This window comes from Hyla sarda, chromosome 10 (assembly GCF_029499605.1).
Source record: "Hyla sarda isolate aHylSar1 chromosome 10, aHylSar1.hap1, whole genome shotgun sequence".
Lineage (NCBI taxonomy): Eukaryota > Metazoa > Chordata > Amphibia > Anura > Hylidae > Hyla > Hyla sarda.
Genome location: NC_079198.1, coordinates 23,925,171 through 23,945,695, shown reverse-complemented (window position 1 = coordinate 23,945,695; position 20,525 = coordinate 23,925,171). Strand labels below are relative to the sequence as shown.

The 20,525-nt window shown below is 45.6% G+C and overlaps 1 protein-coding gene across 4 annotated transcripts in view; it reads right to left on the bottom strand.

The window, feature by feature from the left end:
- Positions 1-20,525, bottom strand: part of FUZ (fuzzy planar cell polarity protein) — a 101,364-nt gene that overhangs the window by 61,191 nt on the left and 19,648 nt on the right. For all 4 annotated transcript variants that reach the window (XM_056541998.1, XM_056541995.1, XM_056541996.1 and 1 more), the window contains exons 3-6: positions 19,121-19,205; positions 11,882-11,950; positions 8,617-8,721; positions 685-882 (exon numbers count right to left, since the gene is read on the bottom strand). In XM_056541998.1, coding sequence (XP_056397973.1) covers positions 685-882; positions 8,617-8,721; positions 11,882-11,950; positions 19,121-19,205 — 457 coding nt within the window. The remainder of the gene's footprint in view (positions 1-684; positions 883-8,616; positions 8,722-11,881; positions 11,951-19,120; positions 19,206-20,525) is intronic.

Here is a 20,525-nt window from a genome sequence, read left to right as displayed (position 1 = left end):
GGGCCATGCAGAACACACAGAGATGGCGAGCCATGCAGAACACACAGAGATGGCAAACCATGCAGAACACACAGAGATGGCAAACCATGCAGAACACACAGAGATGGCAAACCATGCAGAACACACAGAGATGGCGGGCCATGCAGAACACACAGAGATGGCGAGCCATGCAGAACACACAGATGGCAGGCCATGCAGAACACACACAGATGGCAGGCCATGCAGAACACACAGAGATGGCGAGCCATGCAGAACACACAGAGATGGCGGGCCATGTAGAACAAAAAGAGATGGCGGGCCATGCAGAACACACAGAGATGGTGAGCCATGCAGAACACACAGAGATGGCGGGCCATGCAGAACACAAAGAGATGGTGAGCCATGCAGAACACAAAGAGATGGTGAGCCATGCAGAACACAAAGAGATGGTGAGCCATGCAGAACACAAAGAGATGGTGAGCCATGCAGCCTTTGGCTGTCCGGGCATGCTGGGAGATGTCATTTTGGAACAGCTGGAGGCACCCTGGTTGGAAAACACTGCCTTGCCTAATACTATATGCCACTGCAGATTTTTTCAGTGCAATTCTGTAGCAATTCCAAGACATGAAAACTTACCCTAATGGGTACAATTTTTTTATTTAATGCAAAATAAGGGTTTATAACACTTCACCACAAAGCACTCACTGTGGGGCTGCCCTGAGGCAGGTAGACAGGGTAATCCCGTGAAGAATGAGGAGACAAGGAGGCCACCAACCAACACAGCAGCATTACATCCTGAGATGCCAGCCTCCACCACTTCTCTGTGGCTGCGACCACTTTCCCTCCAGCCATAAGGCAACCAAACTCACTTTCTGCAGCTTGGGTGAATCCATCAAGGCATTCCTGTTAAGATAAAATAACACAACTACTGAAAATGGCTTCTTAAGTACAGTGATCCCTCAACTTACAATGGCCTCAACATACAATATTTTCAAGACACAATGGTCTTTTCTGGACCATTGTAACTTGAAACCAGACTCAACATACAATGTACAAACACTCCAGATCTGTGAAACAAGTCAATAGCTGGAAGAACCGACCAATCAGAATGGACATTTCACTGGTAAAACCCCTGTATTACTGAAGTGCATGCACAGACTGGTGTCTGGTAGCGCCCCCTACAGTACAGGGTGGTACTACATGTTCTGGACCAGGGATAGCTGCTCCTTTGGACACGAGGTGAAGGCGGCTCCTTTACTTTTTCGGACATTGTGTTCTGTACAGGACCCTGAAGAAGCTCCTGTCCTCTATATAGACAGTGATTTACAGCTCCCAGTAGATCTTTATTACTTTCATATGTAAGGATTTGCTTTATCTATATTAGTTATCTACTTATTTTTCTTTAATCCTCACTTTTTCCTATTTTTGGATGACATTTTGGGGCTTCAGAACCAATTACCAGGTTTCCACAGAGTTCTGGTCTCAACATACAAAGGTTTGAACATACAATGGTCGTCCTGGAACCAACTAATATTGTAACTTGAGGGACTACTGTATTCTGTGAGATTACTGTGAAATCCTTATCAAACCACAGATAAGCTATGATCCAGTTTCCAGAAAAGACTTTCTTTACTGGTGAAGCTTGGCAGCCTTCTCCTTGGAAGTCTCTGATAATATGTTATGGGTGCATATACTTAGACGTGGCAAGACTCATATTTCAAGGTTTTAAAATAAGGGTGAGGTCAAGCCTGGCATCTACAATAAAGGCGCTTTGCAACAAAGCTGCATAAAGAAAAGCAGTGGAGTTAGTCAAGGATTATGTTTGGCTGCACAATTTTTGCAGGTAACAGGCAGAAACCTGCCTATAACTAGTGCTGTTGTGGATTTTGGCTGATATGTCCGGCCTCACCCTAAATGCCATCTGTCTAAGTGACAAGCAGATTAAGAGTAAGGCTTGGTTCACACTGCCATATGCATCCAACCAGTTAAGGGTCCGATTAGCTCTTTTTTTTTTTTAGCCAATCAGACCATGAAATGGGTCATATGCAAATGACTACTGCTGGGTCCCGACGGCCCCCATTCACTTGCATGGGGTCCACCGGTGACCCGGTAATTTTACAGGATTTTAGCAGAGAGAAAAAATAGAGCGTGCACCATTTTTTTTTTATTCGCTATACTTTTTTTTATCCGCTACTGTCAGCGGAGTCCGATGGCAATGTGAAGAGGCCTTAGTTGGTAACCCCTTATAGGAATTGTCCGAATTCTATTAAACGCTGTGTTTACACAGTGTAGAATATGACGTGAGCAGTAACTCAACGCACCATGACGTACATGCTTTGGAGCTGGTGTTCTAAAAGTTTTTGCAAGATATTAGAAAATGGTGAGATGTTGCCAATTTGCTGATTACAAGCACACCTTCTCTCTCTTGAGCCTGACAATATATAGCACTTGCCTGACATTAACAGTGATCATCCGACAGATCCAAGACATCTATCTATTACAGTGCGGCATCTCCCGAGCGTACGACCTGTGCACGAGGAACGCCGCCGGGTTATTCACTTTGTATACCGCATACAGCCGTTATATTACCGTATATACTCGAGTATAAGCCGACCCGAATATAAGCCGAGGCCCCTAATTTCACCCCAAAATCCCAGGAAAAGTTATTGACTCGAGTATAAGCCTAGGGTGGGAAATACATCATCCCCCCCCTGTCATCATTCAGACCCTCATCATCATCACCCTGTCATCATCCCACACCCCCCCCCTTCATCATCCCCTTGTCATCATCCCCTTGTCATCATCCCACACCCCCTTCATCATCCCCTTGTCATCATCCTCTTGTCATCATCCTCTTGTCATCATCCCCTTGTCATCATCCCCACCCCCCTTCATCATCCCCTTGTGAACTATCCGCCCTCAGTGGTCTTCAACCTGCGGACCTCCAGAGGTTTCAAAACTACAACTCCCAGCAAGCCCGGGCAGCCACTGCGGCCTTCGACATCATCCAGCCCCCTCTCACCCCCTTTAGTTCTGTACAGTACTCGCCTCCGCTCGGCGCTGGTCCGGTGCTGCAGGACTGTCCGGTGGGGAGGTCGTCCGGTGGGATAGTGGTTCCGGGCTGCTATCTTCACCGGGGGCGCCTCTTCTCCGCGCTTCGGGCCCAGAATAGAGACGTTGCCTTGACGATGACGCAGAAGGACATTGGTAATGAACGTACCTCTGCGTCGTCGTCAAGGCAACGTGACTATTCTGGGGCCGGGCCCGAAGCGCGGAGAAGAGGCCTCCCCGGTGAAGATGGCAGCCCGGAACCACTATCCCACCGGACGACCTCCTCACCGGACAGTCCTGCAGCGCCGGACCAGCGCAGAGCGGAGGCGAGTACTGTACAGAACTAAAGGGGGTGAGAGGGGGCTGGATGATGTCGAAGGCCGCAGTGGTCTTCAACCTGCGGACCTCCAGAGGTTTCAAAACTACAACTCCCAGCAAGCCCGGACAGCCGATGGCTGCCCGGGCTTGCTGGGAGTTGTAGTTTTGAAACCTCTGGAGGTCCGCAGGTTGAAGACCACTGCGGGTGGAGAGTTCACTCGAGTATAAGCCGAGGGGGGTGTTTTCAGCACGAAAAATCGTGCTGAAAAACTCGGCTTATACTCGAGTATATACGGTAATTGCAAGTAAGAAGCCGATCGGGCCATTTACGATAAGGACTTTGTGCCTGCTGACCGCCACCATTCCCAGCTGGTCAGACTAAGGGACTCCGCTTGACAGCGCTGCAGTCCCCCCAAACGGTGCCCACCACCAAGTGCTGCTTTCTTAGGAGTTGGCCGAGACTCCAGCAGTGCGATCCCTGACTGAGGCAAGGAACCTGGCGAAAGATCCTATACAGCCGGCATACAGGACTACACATAAGGGAGATCCGTGGTACCCCGGGAGTGGTGAGCATTTTATGGAGCATATTGCAAATTGGCTAATTTAATATGACTTTTTAATGTGTGATATACACAGAGATCTATAAGGAGTGATCTTGATTGACTGTTGCTACTGATCACCAAGCGCTACATTGCATCTGTTGGATCGGGTTATCACTGTCTGGAAAGATACATTTTCATTACATCAATTGATTAACTGTGTATCTGTAGCTGCTACACTGTATCTGCCTTATATTGAAGATCACTGAGAACAGGAACAATTGAATGAACATTTGCATTGAGAATCGTTGTTCCACATAATTATATTGATTATTAGATTGCTATATTGATATTACAGGCTCAAGTCGTAGAATATTTTTATAGTTGATATATTTATTGTTGTTTTTATTACATCTTATAATTTTGTATTAATTAAAATTATTTAGGGGAGTACAAGGGCCCTGTACATTCCCTATTTAATCTATTATTCTATATTAATAAATATTAATTATTATTTTAAACCAAATATCTTTGACCTTTGAGCCCCATTTTCATTTAACACACCTTCTCGCTCTGAAAATTTTGGAGGCACAGAGCGGGGAAGAGGAAAGTTGTGCCGCTGCTCAGTAAATCTGCAACACCTCAGTTTTCTACAATCTGAAAGGAAACATTAGAACACAGGTTTACGAGTCTGCCAGCTATGGAAGCCTGTAAGGCCCAGCCACAGGGAGGGTCTCCCAGCTGTCAGTGTAGTACTGAGTGAGCTTATAGGCTCCTAAGGGGACAATAATAAAAAAATTACAAATATCCATTTACCAATAAAGCCCCATATTCCACACATAATAGCTATCGCCACATTTATAACTACTATAAAAGTGTAGTGTTATTTATCCCTTATGCTGTTTGGCTGCATTCACACCACGTTTTGTACATACGGGTGCCGGATCCGGCGGGGGGGAGGGGCAAACCGGGCGCTCCCGTACCCCTGCCGAATCAGCCCGTGACTCCATTTACTTTAATGAGCCGACCGGAGTCAAGCGGCTAAGGGATTTTCCTGCCAATAATTTCGGTGGACGTGGCTTAAAGTAGGGCGTGGCTTGGAAGTTATATAAGCAAGTCCGGCTGAAGACGCACAATAAGGGCTAAGTACCAGCGGGTGCACGATTTGTGAAGCAGGGTATTGCATGCTTTATTTCCCCCCCATAGTTTATAAAGTGTACAGGGCGTGATGGGGATATTGAATTATTTAGAATTGCTTGTGTAAGGTGCAAATCTGCACCCCGTGCAGACTTGCTTTCGCCTCTCCTGTCAGCTCTCCGAAGATTTCCGAAGTTAGAGCTGGGCAGAGGGCAGAGCAGGAAGAGAGGACATACACGCCCCCCTCATCTCCCCTCCCCCTGCTCTGCCTTCGGAGGGTGCAGGTCTTTCTGTTTTTTCATGGGGTGTTCATTAGCCCCATAAAGAGGACATAGAAATTAATAGGGTTTGTACAGGACATGAACATTACTGTATGAACCCTGTGCATTTCTATGTTAATGTTCATACAGAGACATAGAAATGAACGGGTTCCATACAGGGAAGCAGAAATGCACGGGGTTCATACAGGGAAGCAAAGATACACGGGGTTCATACAGGGAAGCAGAGATGCATGGGGTTAATACAGGGAAGCAGAGATGCACAGGGTTAATACAGGGAAGCAGAGATGCACAGGGTTCATACAGGGAAGCAGAGATGCACAGGGTTCATACAGGTAAGCAAAGATGCACAGGGTTCATACAGGGAAGCAGAGATGCACAGGGTTCATACAGGGAAGCAGAGATGCACGGGTTCCATACAGGGAAGCAGAAATGCACGGGGTTCATACAGGGAAGCAGAGATGCACAGGGTTCATACAGCGAAGCAGAGATGCACAGGGTTCATACAGGGAAGCAGAGATGCACGGGGTTCATACAGGGAAGCAGAGATGCACGGGTTCCATACAGGGAAGCAGAGATGCACAGGGTTCATACAGGGAAGCAGAGATGCACGGGGTTCATACAGGGAAGCAGAGATGCACGGGGTTCATACAGGGAAGCAGAGATGCACGGGGTTCATACAGGGAAGCAGAGATGCACGGGGTTCATACAGGGAAGCAGAGATGCACGGGGTTCATACAGGGAAGCAGAGATGCACGGGGTTCATACAGGGAAGCAGAGATGCAAGGGGTTCATACAGTGAAGCAGAGATGCACAGGGTTCATACAGTGAAGCAGAGATGTTCGGGGTTTGTACAGGGAAGCAGAGATGTTCAGGGTTTGTACAGTGAAGCAGAGATGTTCAGGGTTCATACAGTGAAGCAGAGATGTTCAGGGTTTGTACAGGGAAGCAGAGATGTTCAGGGTTCATACAGTGAAGCAGAGATGTTCGGGGTTTGTACAGGGAAGCAGAGATGTACAGGGTTCATACAGTGAAGCAGAGATGTTCAGGGTTTGTACAGTTGTCTTCATGTCAGCGTTTATTGCACAGCAGATTCGAGAGAAATCATGTCAGGAGGGACATACAGGAGAAGTAACACAGTAGCCTGTACATTGTCATCCAGGAGAAAAACGAGAAGGAGGAGAAAACGGATTTTGGCGGCGGCCGCCACATGATATCTACACTTACAGAATTCTGCAAGTGGAGTTTTAGATTAAATCATTAACCTGTCTAGGACTAAAGGCGTACAGGTAAGCCCTTGTGTCCAGGAGCTTGAAGGGGAACTATGGTGGAAACAAGTGGAAAACAAATGTTTTCAAATCAACTGGTGCCAGAAAGTTACACAGATTTGTAAATGACTTCTATTTCAAAGTCTGAAGCCTTCCAGTACTACAGATAAATTTCTTTACAGTCTGACAACAGTGCTCTCTGCTGACACCTCTGTCCGTGTCAGGAACTGTCAAGATTAGAAGCATATCCCCATAGAAAACCTTTCCTGCTCTGGACAGTTCCTGACACGGACAGAGGTGACAGCACTGTGGTCAGACTGAAAAGAACTTTACAAATTTCTCTGTAGTACATCTTTAGTATACAGCAGCTGATAAGTACTGGAAGGGTTAGGATTTTTTAATAGAAGTAATTTACAAAGCTCTATATAAATTCACTAGCGCTGGATGGGTTTGGATCTGATCTGTGGCTGGACTGCTGCTAAGCCAATAGATGTGCTCCCCTGTTGATGCACACCAATATATGGTATATGTAACAAAAGTATTATTAAATTGGCAAGCGCTGTATCAGATACAGCACTTGCCAATTTAATAATACTTTAATTTACAAACTGTTTAACTTTATGGCACCAGTATATTTGATTTTTTTTTTTCCACCAGAGTTCCCCTTTAAGGACCAAGGGTGTACCGGTACACCCTCAGAGTTTCCGTTCACCACCTGTAACCGGGTGGTGAACGGAACAGGATGCCTGCTGAAATCATTCAGCAGGCATCCCGTACCAACGCCTGGGGGCTGTATGGGCATACTGGAAGTTGTAGTTCTGCAAGATCTGGAGGGCTTAAGTTTAGAGACCACTGCAGAGTGGTCTCCAAACTGTGGCCCTGCAGATGTTGCTAGGCAACTACTCACCTCCTGGCTCATATGACCCGGAATCGCCGGTCTGAATTAGGGACCCCCCAGGCATTGGCACGGGATGCCTGCTGAACGATTTCAGCAGGCCGCCTGTTCCACTGACCACCCGTTACCGGTGGTGAACGGAAACACTAAGGGCGTACCTGTTTGCCCTTGGTCCTAGACAGGCTAATAATTTAATATTCAGAATTCTGCAACTGTAGATTTCATCTGGCGGCCACCGACAAAATCTGTTGTGTTGTCTCGCATTAACCCTTTAGACGCCACGATCAAAGTTTATCGCGGGATCTAAAGTGGCGAAAACAATCTTCGGTAGCTCAGTGGAGCTGATCGGGGTCCCAATTAGCTGAGCGGATGGGCAGAGGTTCCCTACCTGCCTCCGGCTTATCCGATCAGGGTTCCAATAATGCAGGCAGCCTGTAGTAATGGAGCGCTGATAACACTGATCAGTGCTGTGCTATAGGCTCCTATGGCACAGCATTAATCAGTGTCTACAAGCACAGGAGTGCATCTCTGTCTCTCCAAGCTGTTACAAAACTACAACTCCCAGCATGCCCTACATCCTTTGGCTGTCTGGGCATGCTGGGAGTTGTAGTTCTGCAACAACTGGAGGCACACTGGAAAACACTAATGGGGAGGAAAAAAAAGTTGGAAAAAAAATTAAGACAATAATTGTAAAAAAAAAAAAGCCCCCCCCCCTAAATAAAAGTTTAAATCAGCCCCCTTTTTCAAATAAAAGTTAACAAAAATAAACAAACATAATTGGTAACACCCCGTGCATAGATGTTTAGAACCATAAAAACATAACGCTAAAGGAGAACTCCAGGACATAAACCCCTCAGATTGCTGGGCGTCTGACTGCGCCAACATACCCCCTCCATGCAGCTCTATGGGAGAGCCAGAGCGCTGCTCTTGGCATTCTCTGGCTCTGCCATAGAGCTTCTAGGAGGGGGCATGTTGGCCGCCGCTTCAAGAGGTGGTCGATATGCCCAATTCATGCTGAGTACCGAGGCGCTGTGCAGGAGATCGCGTGTTGGGGGGGGGGGGGTTTACCAAACAACATTAATTTAACCCCTTCTGACCAAGCACTGTACATGCAGTGCCTTAGTACCCCGTGCTGCAAGCTTAGCACTAACCTGAAGAATGGCCACATCATGGGCAATGATGCAGTCCACACATTGAGTTAGGTCTGCCATCTTCTCTGACTCTGTTAAGAAGCTGTCAATCAACTTGTAGCATGCCTGGAAAAGAAAGCCACAAAAATTCATTCTCTATGCAAAACATTAGACAAGCAGACAAGTTCAAGTTCATTAGGTCTCGGTAACCTAAGACAATTTGTACTTGTGTCTTATACAAAATAACTCGTATTACTGCTTTCACAATCCTTTGAGAAAGCAAATTGCTATGTAGCCTCTTGTAAAGTCTTGTTCAAACAACAATTATCTGTCAAGAGACAAGTGGCCTCGTATACTCAGCTGCCAGATATTGGGCGCACACCCATGTTCACACGCTGTGGCTAATTAGTGGTATTGCAGCTAATTAATGCATGCAGATTTTGCAGCGAATGACCAAAACTGCAGTAAAATGGCACGGTTTACCACAACTATACAAATTACTGTAAAATGCACCATTTTAACCGCAATTTGGTCATTCACAGCAAAGACGTATGCGGTAATTAGCTGCGGTACTGGTGATAGGCCACAACATGTGGACACACATTTAAAGGGGTACTCCACTGGCCAGCGTGGAACTAAATGTTCTGAATGCCGTTTTCGTGCTGCAGGGTCGGCTGTGCCCCTCGTGATGTCACGGCCACGCCCCCTCAATGCAAGTCTATGGGAGGGGCGTGACAGCCGTCACGCACCCTTCCATAGACTTGCATTGAGGGGGTGTGGCCATGAAGTCACGAGGGGACGTGGCCTACCCCCGCAGTGCGAAAACAGCGTTCCGAATATTTAGTTCCACGCTGGCGATTGGAGTATCCCTTTAAGAGTTTTCAGACAAATATTTGATCAGCTGAGAGCTATGCCTCATTTATTTGGAATGGGTAGAGAGGCGAGGCTCGAAATCCCTGGCCCCAGTACAAAAGGGCAAAGTATTTGAAATTCAACATTATCTATACTATAAGTGCCCTGCCTTTCCACTTGCTTCTGACCAGTTTGGAGGTTGTCCAGATAGTTACTGAATCTCTGGTGTTTGGCCATTTAAAAACTTTTAACTTCTAAGCTCCATGTGTATGGGAGGAAAAAACACATTCACCCTTCCACTACCCTAGATCACCAGGGAAGCAGGCATGAACCCCTCCACTACCCTACACAACCAGGGAAGCAGGCATGAACCCCTCCACTACCCTACACAACCAGGGAAGCAGGCATGAACCCCTCCACTACCCTAGATCACCAGGGAAGCAGGCATGAACCCCTCCACTACCCTAGATCACCAGGGAAGCAGGCATGAACCCCTCCACTACCCTAGACAATCAGGTAAGCAGGATTGAACCCCTCCACTACCCTAGATCACTAGGGAAGCAGGCATGAACCCCTCCACTACCCTACACAACCAGGGAAGCAGGCATGAACCCCTCCACTACCCTACACAACCAGGGAAGCAGGCATGAACCCCTCCACTACCCTACACAACCAGGGAAGCAGGCATGAACCCCTCCACTACCCTAGATCACCAGGGAAGCAGGCATGAACCCCTCCATTACCCTACACAACCAGGGAAGCAGGCATGAACCCCTCCACTATACTACACAACCAGGGAAGCAGCCATGAACCCCTCCACTACCCTAGACCACCAGGAAGCAGGCATGAACCCCTCCACTACCCTAGACCACCAGGAAGCAGGCATGAACCCCTCCACTACCGTAGATCACCAGGGAAGCAGGCATGAACCCCTCCACTAGCCTACACCGCCAGGAAGCAGGCATGAACCCCTCCACTACCCTAGACCACCAGGAAGCAGGCATGAACCGCTCCACTACCCTACACAACCAGGGAAGCAGGCATGAACCCCTCCACTACCCTAGACCACCAGGAAGCAGGCATGAACCACTCCACTACCCTAGATCACCAGGGAAGCAGGCATGAACCCCTCCACTTACCCTACACCACCAGGAAGCAGGCATGAACCGCTCCACTATCCTAGACCACCAGGAAGCAGGCATGAACCGCTTCACTATCCTAGACCACCAGGAAGCAGGCATGAACCCCTCCACTACCCTAGACCACCAGGAAGCAGGCATGAACCACTCCACTACCCTAGACCACCAGGAAGCAGGCATGAACCACTCCACTACCCTAGACCACCAGGAAGCAGGCATGAACCGCTCCACTACCCTAGACCACCAGGAAGCAGGCATGAACCACTCCACTACCCTAGATCACCAGGGAAGCAGGCATGAACCCCTCCACTTACCCTACACCACCAGGAAGCAGGCATGAACCGCTCCACTATCCTAGACCACCAGGAAGCAGGCATGAACCGCTTCACTATCCTAGACCACCAGGAAGCAGGCATGAACCCCTCCACTACCCTAGACCACCAGGAAGCAGGCATGAACCGCTCCACTACCCTAGACCACCAGGAAGCAGGCATGAACCGCTCCACTACCCTAGACCACCAGGAAGCAGGCATGAACCCCTCCACTACCCTAGACCACCTAGGAAGCAGGCATTAACTCTCTCACTTCCCTAGACCACTGGACACCAGGGAAGCAGGTATTAACTGCTTAAAAATTCCAGACCACCAGGGAAGACGACGACATTTGCCTTTCAACTACCCTATTCCACCACGAAAGCAGGCATTTACACCTCCATTACCCTACACCCCCAGGGAAGCTGACATTAATCTCTCCACTACCCTAAAGCACCACTAAACCAGGGAGGCAGGCATTAACCCCTTCACTATTCTAGATCATTAGAGAAGACTGGATTAACTATTTTACCCCAGACCACAAGGTAAGTAAACATTAACCTCTTGGCTTTCCCACACCACCAGTGTAGCCAGTATTAATCTCTCCATTACCCTAGACCACCAGGAATGCAGAGATTTATCCTTTACCATTCTAGACCACGTTAAAGTAAGTATGTATCCCTCAATTACCTGACAGAAGCAGGGAAGCTGGTATTAACCTATCTTCAACCCTAGGCCGCCCGGGAAGTAGACATTAACCCCTTTAATATCATAGATCCCAATGGATTCTAAAATGAACCCTTCCATAAATGTTGACCATCATTGCTGCAGGCATTAAACCCTCCATCTACCAACATTTTAATCCTAAATCGCAGTACATGTAAAGCCCCAAGAACATTCCGTAAAAAGAAAGGAAATCTTTAGGTACATTTGCATAAGACATATCATGTGCTGTTCATAATATGGTGAACCTGTCGCACTTACTCTTAGTTCCTTCTTCAAACGTTCCACATTTTTTATATTGACAAGGTCATCTAAGCCGATCACAAGAACCTACAGAAGTAACGAACAAATATTGAAAAAAATTATTATATGTGGCAAACAGAATAGCTTTTACCCTGACAATGAAAACGAATTAGTAGCACTCAAATGGAGGGAAAAAAAAATCATAAAAGGGGGTTCTACAAAGGTTATCTAAAAAAAAATAAAAAAATAAAGAAGTGGCTCCTCGCCTTTTGTTGTTGCGCTATACCCACAATAACCTGGAGCGCTCTGTGTAATGAAGGTAAGGTGGCCTCTACCAGCCCGATACCTCCTTGATGTGCTTTTCTTTCTGGATTTCCTGCAATAAATTTTCCTGGAATTACTCATTCACTTTTCAACTGCTGCATGTCCACAGTGTATATATATATATATACATACATACATATATATATATATATATATATATATATATATATATATAGATGCAAATCAAAAAATGTCGCAGTATCTTGTAATAACCTTTTTTATTGGACTAACAGAATTTTGTAGAGACAAGCTTTCGGGATTCCTCCCTTTATCAAGTCTAAAGCAAATCAGTCTAAAGCAGATTTGCTTTAGACTTGATAAAGGGAGGAATCCTGAAAGCTTGTCTCTACAAAATTCCGTTAGTCCAATAAAAAATATTTAAGTCCAAATATATAAGTCCAAAAAAAAATTATAAGATACTGCAACATTTTTTGATTTGCATCTGCATCATTGGACTAATACGGCTACTCAAATTCACTATATATACATATATATATATATATATATATATATATATACACATACACTGCTCAAAAAACATAAAGGGAACACTAAGAAAAGACATCCTAGATCTGAATGAATGAACTAATCGTATGAAATACTTTCGTCTTTACATAGTTGAATGTGCTGACAACAAAATCACCCAAAAATTATCAATGGAAACCAAATTTTTCAACCCATGGAGGTCTGGATATGGAGTCACACTCAAAATCACAGTGGAAAACCACACTACAGGCTGATCCAACTTTAGGTAATGTCCTTAAAACAAGTCACAATGAGGCTCAGTAGTGTGTGTGGCCTCCATGTGCCCGTATGACCTCCCTACAACGCCTGGGCATGCTCCTGATGAGGTGGCATGCTCCTGTACAGTCTGTGGTGCAATGTGGCGTTGGTAGATGGAGCAAGACATGATGTCCCAGATATGCTCAATTGGATTCAGGTCTGGGGAACGGGCGGGCCAGTTCATAGCATCAATGCCATCCTCTTGCAGGAGCTGCTGACACACTCCAGCCACATGAGGTCTAGCATTGTCTTGCATTAGGAGGAACCAAGGGCCAACCGCACCAGCATATGGTCTCACAAGGTTCTGAGGATCTCATCTCGGTACCTAATACCACTGGCAAGCACATGGAGGGATGTGTGGCTCCCCAAAGAAATGCCACCTCACACCATTACTGACCCACCACCAAACCGGTCATGCTGAAGGATGTTGCAGGCAGCAGAACGTTCTCCACGGCGTCTCCAGACTCTGTCACATCTGTCAGATGTGCTCAGTGTGAACCTGCTTTCATCTGTGAAGAGCACAGGGCGCCAGTGGTGAATTTGCCAATTTTGGTGTTCTCTGGCAAATGCCAAACGTCCTGCACGGTCTTGGGCTGCAAGCTCAACCCCCACCTGTGGACATCGGGCCCTCATACCATCCATAAAGTCTGTTTCTGACCGTTTGAGTGGACACATGCACATTTCTGGTATGCTGGAGGACATTTTGCAGGGCTCTGGCAGTGCTCCTCCTTGCACAAAGGCAGAGGTAGCGGTCCTGCCACTGGGTTGTTGCCCTCCTACACGTCTCCTGATGGACTGGCCTGTCTCCGGTTAGCAACCCATGCTCTGGACACTACGCTGACAGACACAGCAAACTTCTTGCCACAGTTCGCATTGATGTGCCATCCTGGATAAGCTGTTGATGAACTGTTTCTATTATATATATTTATATATACACACACACATATTATATATATATACACACACACACATACATATATATATACATATATATATATATATATATATATATATACACATACAAACACACACACACATATATGTATATATAAATATCACAAACAGGCTACACTTACATGCTTGTGTAAATTAAAACTACCATTTTTTTTTCACATTATTGGAGTGCCACTGCCTATTTGTTTGCTGTCTAAATCTTGGATCTGTGACCTGGATCTATTGCAGCGTGCACCACCATATTTACTGGAGTGCTGCTTTCTTGAGAGACTATATATCACCTTACATAAATTCAGAATAGTATAGAAACATTGTTGGGGAAATTATGACAAGAGTCAAGTGCACATTCTGCAAGTGTTAAACCACACAAATGACTTCTTAACACACTGTATTGATAACATTTTACACTATGACCTTCCATGCCTGTAGTAAAGGAATAATGTCCCCGTTTATAGCACTGCCTTTAAAAGTCAACAAATTAAGGGCCAGGAAGGCGACCAAGGAGGACAATAGTAAAATTGATTTTTTTTCCAAGTTTTTGTACAATCCAAAGTCTTGTTGTACAAAATATATGACATCTGCTTAGGAATTCTTTTAATGAAAGACTCCAAGCAGAACGGATACACTGTGCTATACCTAGTGCAGGGTATATGGGGGCAGATCATGACACAGGAATTTAAAGCCTAACTACAACATTTTTAGCTTGTGCTATCTTTAGCTCTCTTGCGAGGAAGCAGGTCACGCTGGTCCATTTAGTTGCCTAGGTTCTGTGCGCGAGTCCCCTTCATCAGAAAACAAGGAACCATACTGAGCGTGCCACTGTTGCCTCGGCAATTGTACCACCTAGCGTGGCACACTGAAGATTGCGCCGACTCCCTTCTTTGGACTTATGCTTAAAAGAACGCAAGAAAGAATCCATGTGACATATGTCGCCTCCATAAGCTCTAAAGTAGGTAAAGCCTAGAAGAAGAAAAAAATAAAAAAAAACAACTCTCATACACACCAGAGTCTCATTACTACAGATTTCTACAGGAAAAACTATAACCTAATAGTTAAACTTTCAAAAGAAAGGGTCAGCCTTCCTTTTGGAGGTTTAACTATTAGGATATAGCTTTTCCTATAGACCCTTCCCTTTGGAGAAAAGAACATTTGCATACAAAAAGGCCCAATAAACACAAGTTGGCAAAACCCACATTTCCGGTGGGACTGCCTGACCGACAAAGATGATGTCAGGGAGAACGGTATTCGTCATGTTGGATTTCAGCTTCCCAAAGCTTTTGTTTTTAGAGAGATAAACCACCACCAGGAGTCTGGCAGCAACTCACATGAGCTAAGAAGATACAGAGATCGGCAATGTTGTGTTTAAACCGGGCTTGTCCCATGGTCCCGACAGGGAATAGAAGTAGCGCTACTCTGTTAGCAGAAGCCTATACAGCTCCTCACTTTGCTCATACCCAAAGTGAAAGTGCACGTGAAAGTGAAAAGCACTCAGGTGCAGACTTTATCTTTATTCAAGGTGCATAACAATTCTCATAGCGCAGGACGCCAAGGTATGCAGTGTGGTGAAGTCAACAGCCGCTTTCCCGCTTCAGACTACGCCACTTCTGCCACCAGGAGGCAGGTAAATACACCTCTCCTCACACGTCACGGAAGGTGGTCGTTTCCATAAAAAAGTTAAAAACAGTAATACACATAGAAACTATCCAACTTGCAAGAAACTTTTCACAGAATGACAATCATGTCTCATCTATTGTTAAGTCCAAGACCTCCCTGGGCGTTCGTTTTCAGAATCCATCTCCCTTCTTTCTGTAGGAGCATTTTCTTTGTGTCCCCAAATCTGATATTAACAGAGCGGGTGGTACAGCCAATATAGAATCTTTTACAGGCCCAGCGGATGGCGTAGACTACATTTTCTGTCCAACAACACACAAAATCTTTACAGACCACTTCTACTCCTCCTAGGTTAACCAATTTGTCTGTACAACAAAAGTTACACCAATTGCAACTACCGCACTTAAAAGGTACCTTTTGGTGTATCCTTAATTAGCCAGTTTGCACTGGGGGAGGTGTCTATAAAAGAGCTGCTGACTCTGCATTTTTTGAAGGTGACCAGGGGTCTATTTATAGTTTTCTCTCTCCGATCTGGGTAATTCTGCAAAAGGGACCATTGTTGTTAATTGATTTTTTTTTTTTTTGGGCCACTGGACTATAAGTAAATGAGAAAGAAAAACATTGATGACACTTGTTGCTTCTATCTAATGGAGAGCGAGATTTTTGTTGCCTGTCAAAAGGGATTCTCTTTTTACACTGCGTGCTCTTTTCAACGCCTCATCCAACACTTCACTTGGGTATCCTTTTTGTGTTAGATGTGCGTGCAAAACTCGTGCCTGCACTCGAAAGTCACCATCCCTACTATTAATTCTCTTAAGTCTCAGGAACTGTCCATAAGGGACCGCCCTCTTAACGTGTTCAGGGTGGTAGATTCCATAGAGCAAGAGCGAGTTGCACGGCGTGGGTTTCCGGTAACCCTTGGTGATAACTTCACCATTGAACAAACTCACCACAACGTCCAGGAATTCTAGTTCAGAACCCCCAATTTTCCACATAAAATTGAGGTTCATATAATTTCCATCGTTCATCGCTGACACAAAGTCCACATTCTTTACTCACCGAGATTCTAACTTTGGTGCAAGATACAAACAATTTTTTCCAGTCACTCGAGGGACTCCTGGTGCCTGAAAACTGTATACTTGTGTCGATAGATATCGAAAGTCTCTACACAAGTATTCCACAGGGAAAAGGCATAGAAGTCCTCAGGGGTTTCCTCGAAAAAGCGTGAACTACATAAACTTTATTTGTGATTCTTTAAGGTTTATCCTTTCTTGTAATTCCTTTAAATTTGGCAGTGACTGGTATACCCAAACCAGTGGGGTGGCCATGGGAACCCTTGTGGTCTGCACACTGGCAACTGTTGCAGAGTTGGAAAAGAAATACATCCTCACTGACTGTAACAAATATATAGGTTTTATTGCCCGGTATTACAGATTTGTGTGGACGGGCATGGAATCCACCTTTGTGGACTTCGTGTCCACCCTGAACAATGGAAATGACATGAACCTCAAATTCACTTAGAAAATTGGGGGTTCTGAACTACAATAACAGGACGTTGTGGTGAGTTTGTTCAATGGTGAAGTTATCACCAAGGTTTACCGGAAACCCTCGGCGTGCAACTCGCTCTTGCACTATGGAAGTTACCACCCCGAACACGTTAAGAGGGCGGTCCCTTATGGACAGTTCCTGAGACTTAAGAGAATTAATAGTAGGGATGGTAACTTTCGAGTGCAGGCACGAGTTTTGCATGCACGTCTAACACAAAAAGGATACCCAAGTGAAGTGTTGGATGAGGTGTTGAGAAGAGCATGCAGTGTAAAAAGAGAATCCCTTTTGACAGGCAAAAAATCTCGCTCTCAATTGGATAGAAGCAACAAGTGTCAAATGTTTTTCTCTCTCTCATTAACTTATAGTCCAGTGGCCCAAAAAATAAAAAAATAAATTAACAACAATGGTCCCTTTTGCAGAATGACCCAGATATGAGAGAGAACACAATAAATAGACCCCTGGTCACCTTAAAAAAATGCAAGAATTTGCAAAATGTCCTAGTCAGCAGCTCCCCTAGTGCAAACTGGCTCAATTAGGACACACCAAAAGGGACCTTTAAGTGCTGTAGTTGCAATTGGTGTAACTTTTGTTGTACAGAAAACCAAGGAGGAGTAGAAGTGGTCTGTAAAGATTTCATGTGTTGTCAGACAAAAAATGTAGTCTCCGCCATCCGCTGTGTAAAAGATTCTATATTGTCTGTACCACCCGCTCTGTTAATATCCGATTCAGAGAGCATGTGAATTCTATAAAAACAGGTAAGGGATCCCCTAGGCTCATCTCCCATATACGAGATGAGCACAATAGTGATCCAAAAACCTTACAGTGGGACACTGGGAGGCGGGGGACACAAAGAAAATGCTCCTACAGAAAGAAGGGAGATGGATTCTGAAAACGAACGCCCAGGGAGGTCTTGGACTTAACAATAGAAGAGACATGATTATCATTCCGTGAAAAGTTTCTTGCAAGTTGGATAGTTTCTATGTGTATTACTGTTTTTAACTTTTGTAAGGGAACACCCACCTTCCGTGACATGTGAGGAGAGGTGTATTTACCTGCCTCCATGTGGTGGAAGAGGTGGAGTCTGAAGAAGCGCCAGCCCTCGGCGCGAAAGCGGCTGTATACTTCCCCACACTGCATACCTTGGCGTCCTGCACTATGGGAATTGTTATGCACCTTGAATAAAGACCAAGTCTTCACCTGATCGTAAGTGCTCGGATCATAAATGCTCCCCCTCCATTCTTCTCTTTGATTGTGGCAGCAACTCACCACTCCTTTCTTTATACAGAATACAAAAACACTCGGCCAAGCTGAATGTTCATGTGTAGGGAGGGATCAGGAGAGATAGCTGTTGGCCAAATTAAGATATTTGGGTGTGTATAGGTACCTTAAGCAGCACTTAGCCAACACTTAAAGATGTACACTTCAAGAAGTACTGCAGTGCAGTAAAACGTATCCCTGTCCAAAGAATAGGGGATAAGTTTTAGATCACGGGGGGGTCTGACCACTGGAACCCCTGCGATCTCCAGCACAGAACTTCAGCAGTTCTCAGGAAGGGAGTGTGTTGACCCCCGCACAAAGCCATGGCCAACACGCCCAGTACTGGAGTACTCCTTTAAAGGGGTACTCCGCTGCTCAACATGTTATCTCCTATCCAAAGGATAGGGGATAAGATGTCTGATTGCAGGGGTCCAGCCGCTGGGGACCCCGAGATCTCTGCCGCAGCTCCCCAGTCATCCGGTGCGCGGAGCGCACTCCGTGCCGTGCCGGGTGACTGGCAAACACAGCCATCATGCCCCCTCCATTCATATCTATGAGAGGAGGAGTGATGGCTGTGTACTAGCCATCACGCCCCCTCCCATAGACATGAATGGAGGGGGCATGGCGCAACGTCACAATCACGGAAGCCCCAGGCTTCCATGATGGTGATGCCACAGCACCGGCCAGATCACAGGGGGGTCCCATGGCCAGACCCCCCGCGATCAGACATGTTGTCGAGTACCCCTTTAAGTTCACAATGGCAAATGATGACTTACATACCATGGCGCTGAAGACATTCTCCAGTAGTTTGTTCAATGAGAAGTCGCTGGCCGTATTTTCACAGGACATCACGATTAAGTTAATGCTACAAAAATAAAATAATAAATAAATATATAACTGAATAAAAATGCTCAACAAAGTATTTGTCCCTTTCCTGGCCTGGGAGCGTCAAGTACAACTAAATGAAGTCATTTTTTTTGTGTACATTTGAGTTAAATACGTCATAAGTATACAAACATAGAAGCAAGCATGAAGCTTGGGGGGGGGGGGGGGGGGGTCAAATACTTGTTTAAGGCCTTTGTACACAGATTAAGTAAAACTGGCAGGTAAGAAATTGTTTGAGGGCGGTTGTGCGGAATCATCAATCATCTTTAATCACAGCTCTAATAATAGAACAGGTTATCTGTGTCACATGACATCACTATGAACGCAATATATATTACTAATATGACTGAAAACTACTGCTTAAAATGTAACGTTATCTCTAGTCACTTACTACTACTGATTCATCAGGGGACGCAAACTTTCTCTCCAATTCTCTATTCTTAGAAGGTCTAGTCACTTACAGAGCAGTTATACATGACATATAGTGTAATGTCCACCAATGTGTATTTCCCTTTGACGCGTCTGATAATAATACATGTATAAATCGCTGTGTTCCAAGGGGTTGTCCAGAGCAAACTTTTTTTTTAAAGGGGTATTCCGGGCAAAAACATTTTATCCCCTATCCAAAGGATAGGGGCTAAGAGGTCTGATCACCGGGGTCCCACTGCAGAGACCCCCCGCGATCTCCCTGCAGCACCCGCATTTTTTGCGGGTGCTGAATCTCTAGTTTCGGAAACCTCCGGGTTTCTGGGACTGGGTACGTGACGTCACACCACGCTCCCTCCATTCATGTCTATGGGAGGGCCGTCACGCCCCCTCCCATAGCCTTTGGCTGTCCAGGCATGCTAGGAGTTGTAGTTTTGCAATGGTTGGAGGCACCCTGGTTTGGAAACACTGGAAAAGGCCATTAATAATGTCCTAGAAAACCCAATTAAAGGGGTAGTCCACTGGAAAAAAAAAATTTTTAAATCAACTGGTGCCAGAAAGTTAAACAGATTTGTAAATTATTTCTATTAAAAAATCTTAATCCTTTCAGTACTTATCAGCTGCTGTTATGATCCACAGGAAGTTCTTTTCTTTTTAAATTTCCTTTCTGTCTGACCACAGTGCTCTCTACTGACACTTCTGTCCATTTTAGGAATTGTTCAAAGTAGTAGTAGTAAATTCCCATTGAAAACCTCTGCTGCTCTGGACAGTCCCTAAAATGGACAGAGATGTCAGCAGAGAGCACTGTGGTCAGACAGAAAGGAAATTAAAAAAGAAAAGAACTTCCTGTGGATCATAACAGCAGCTGATAAGC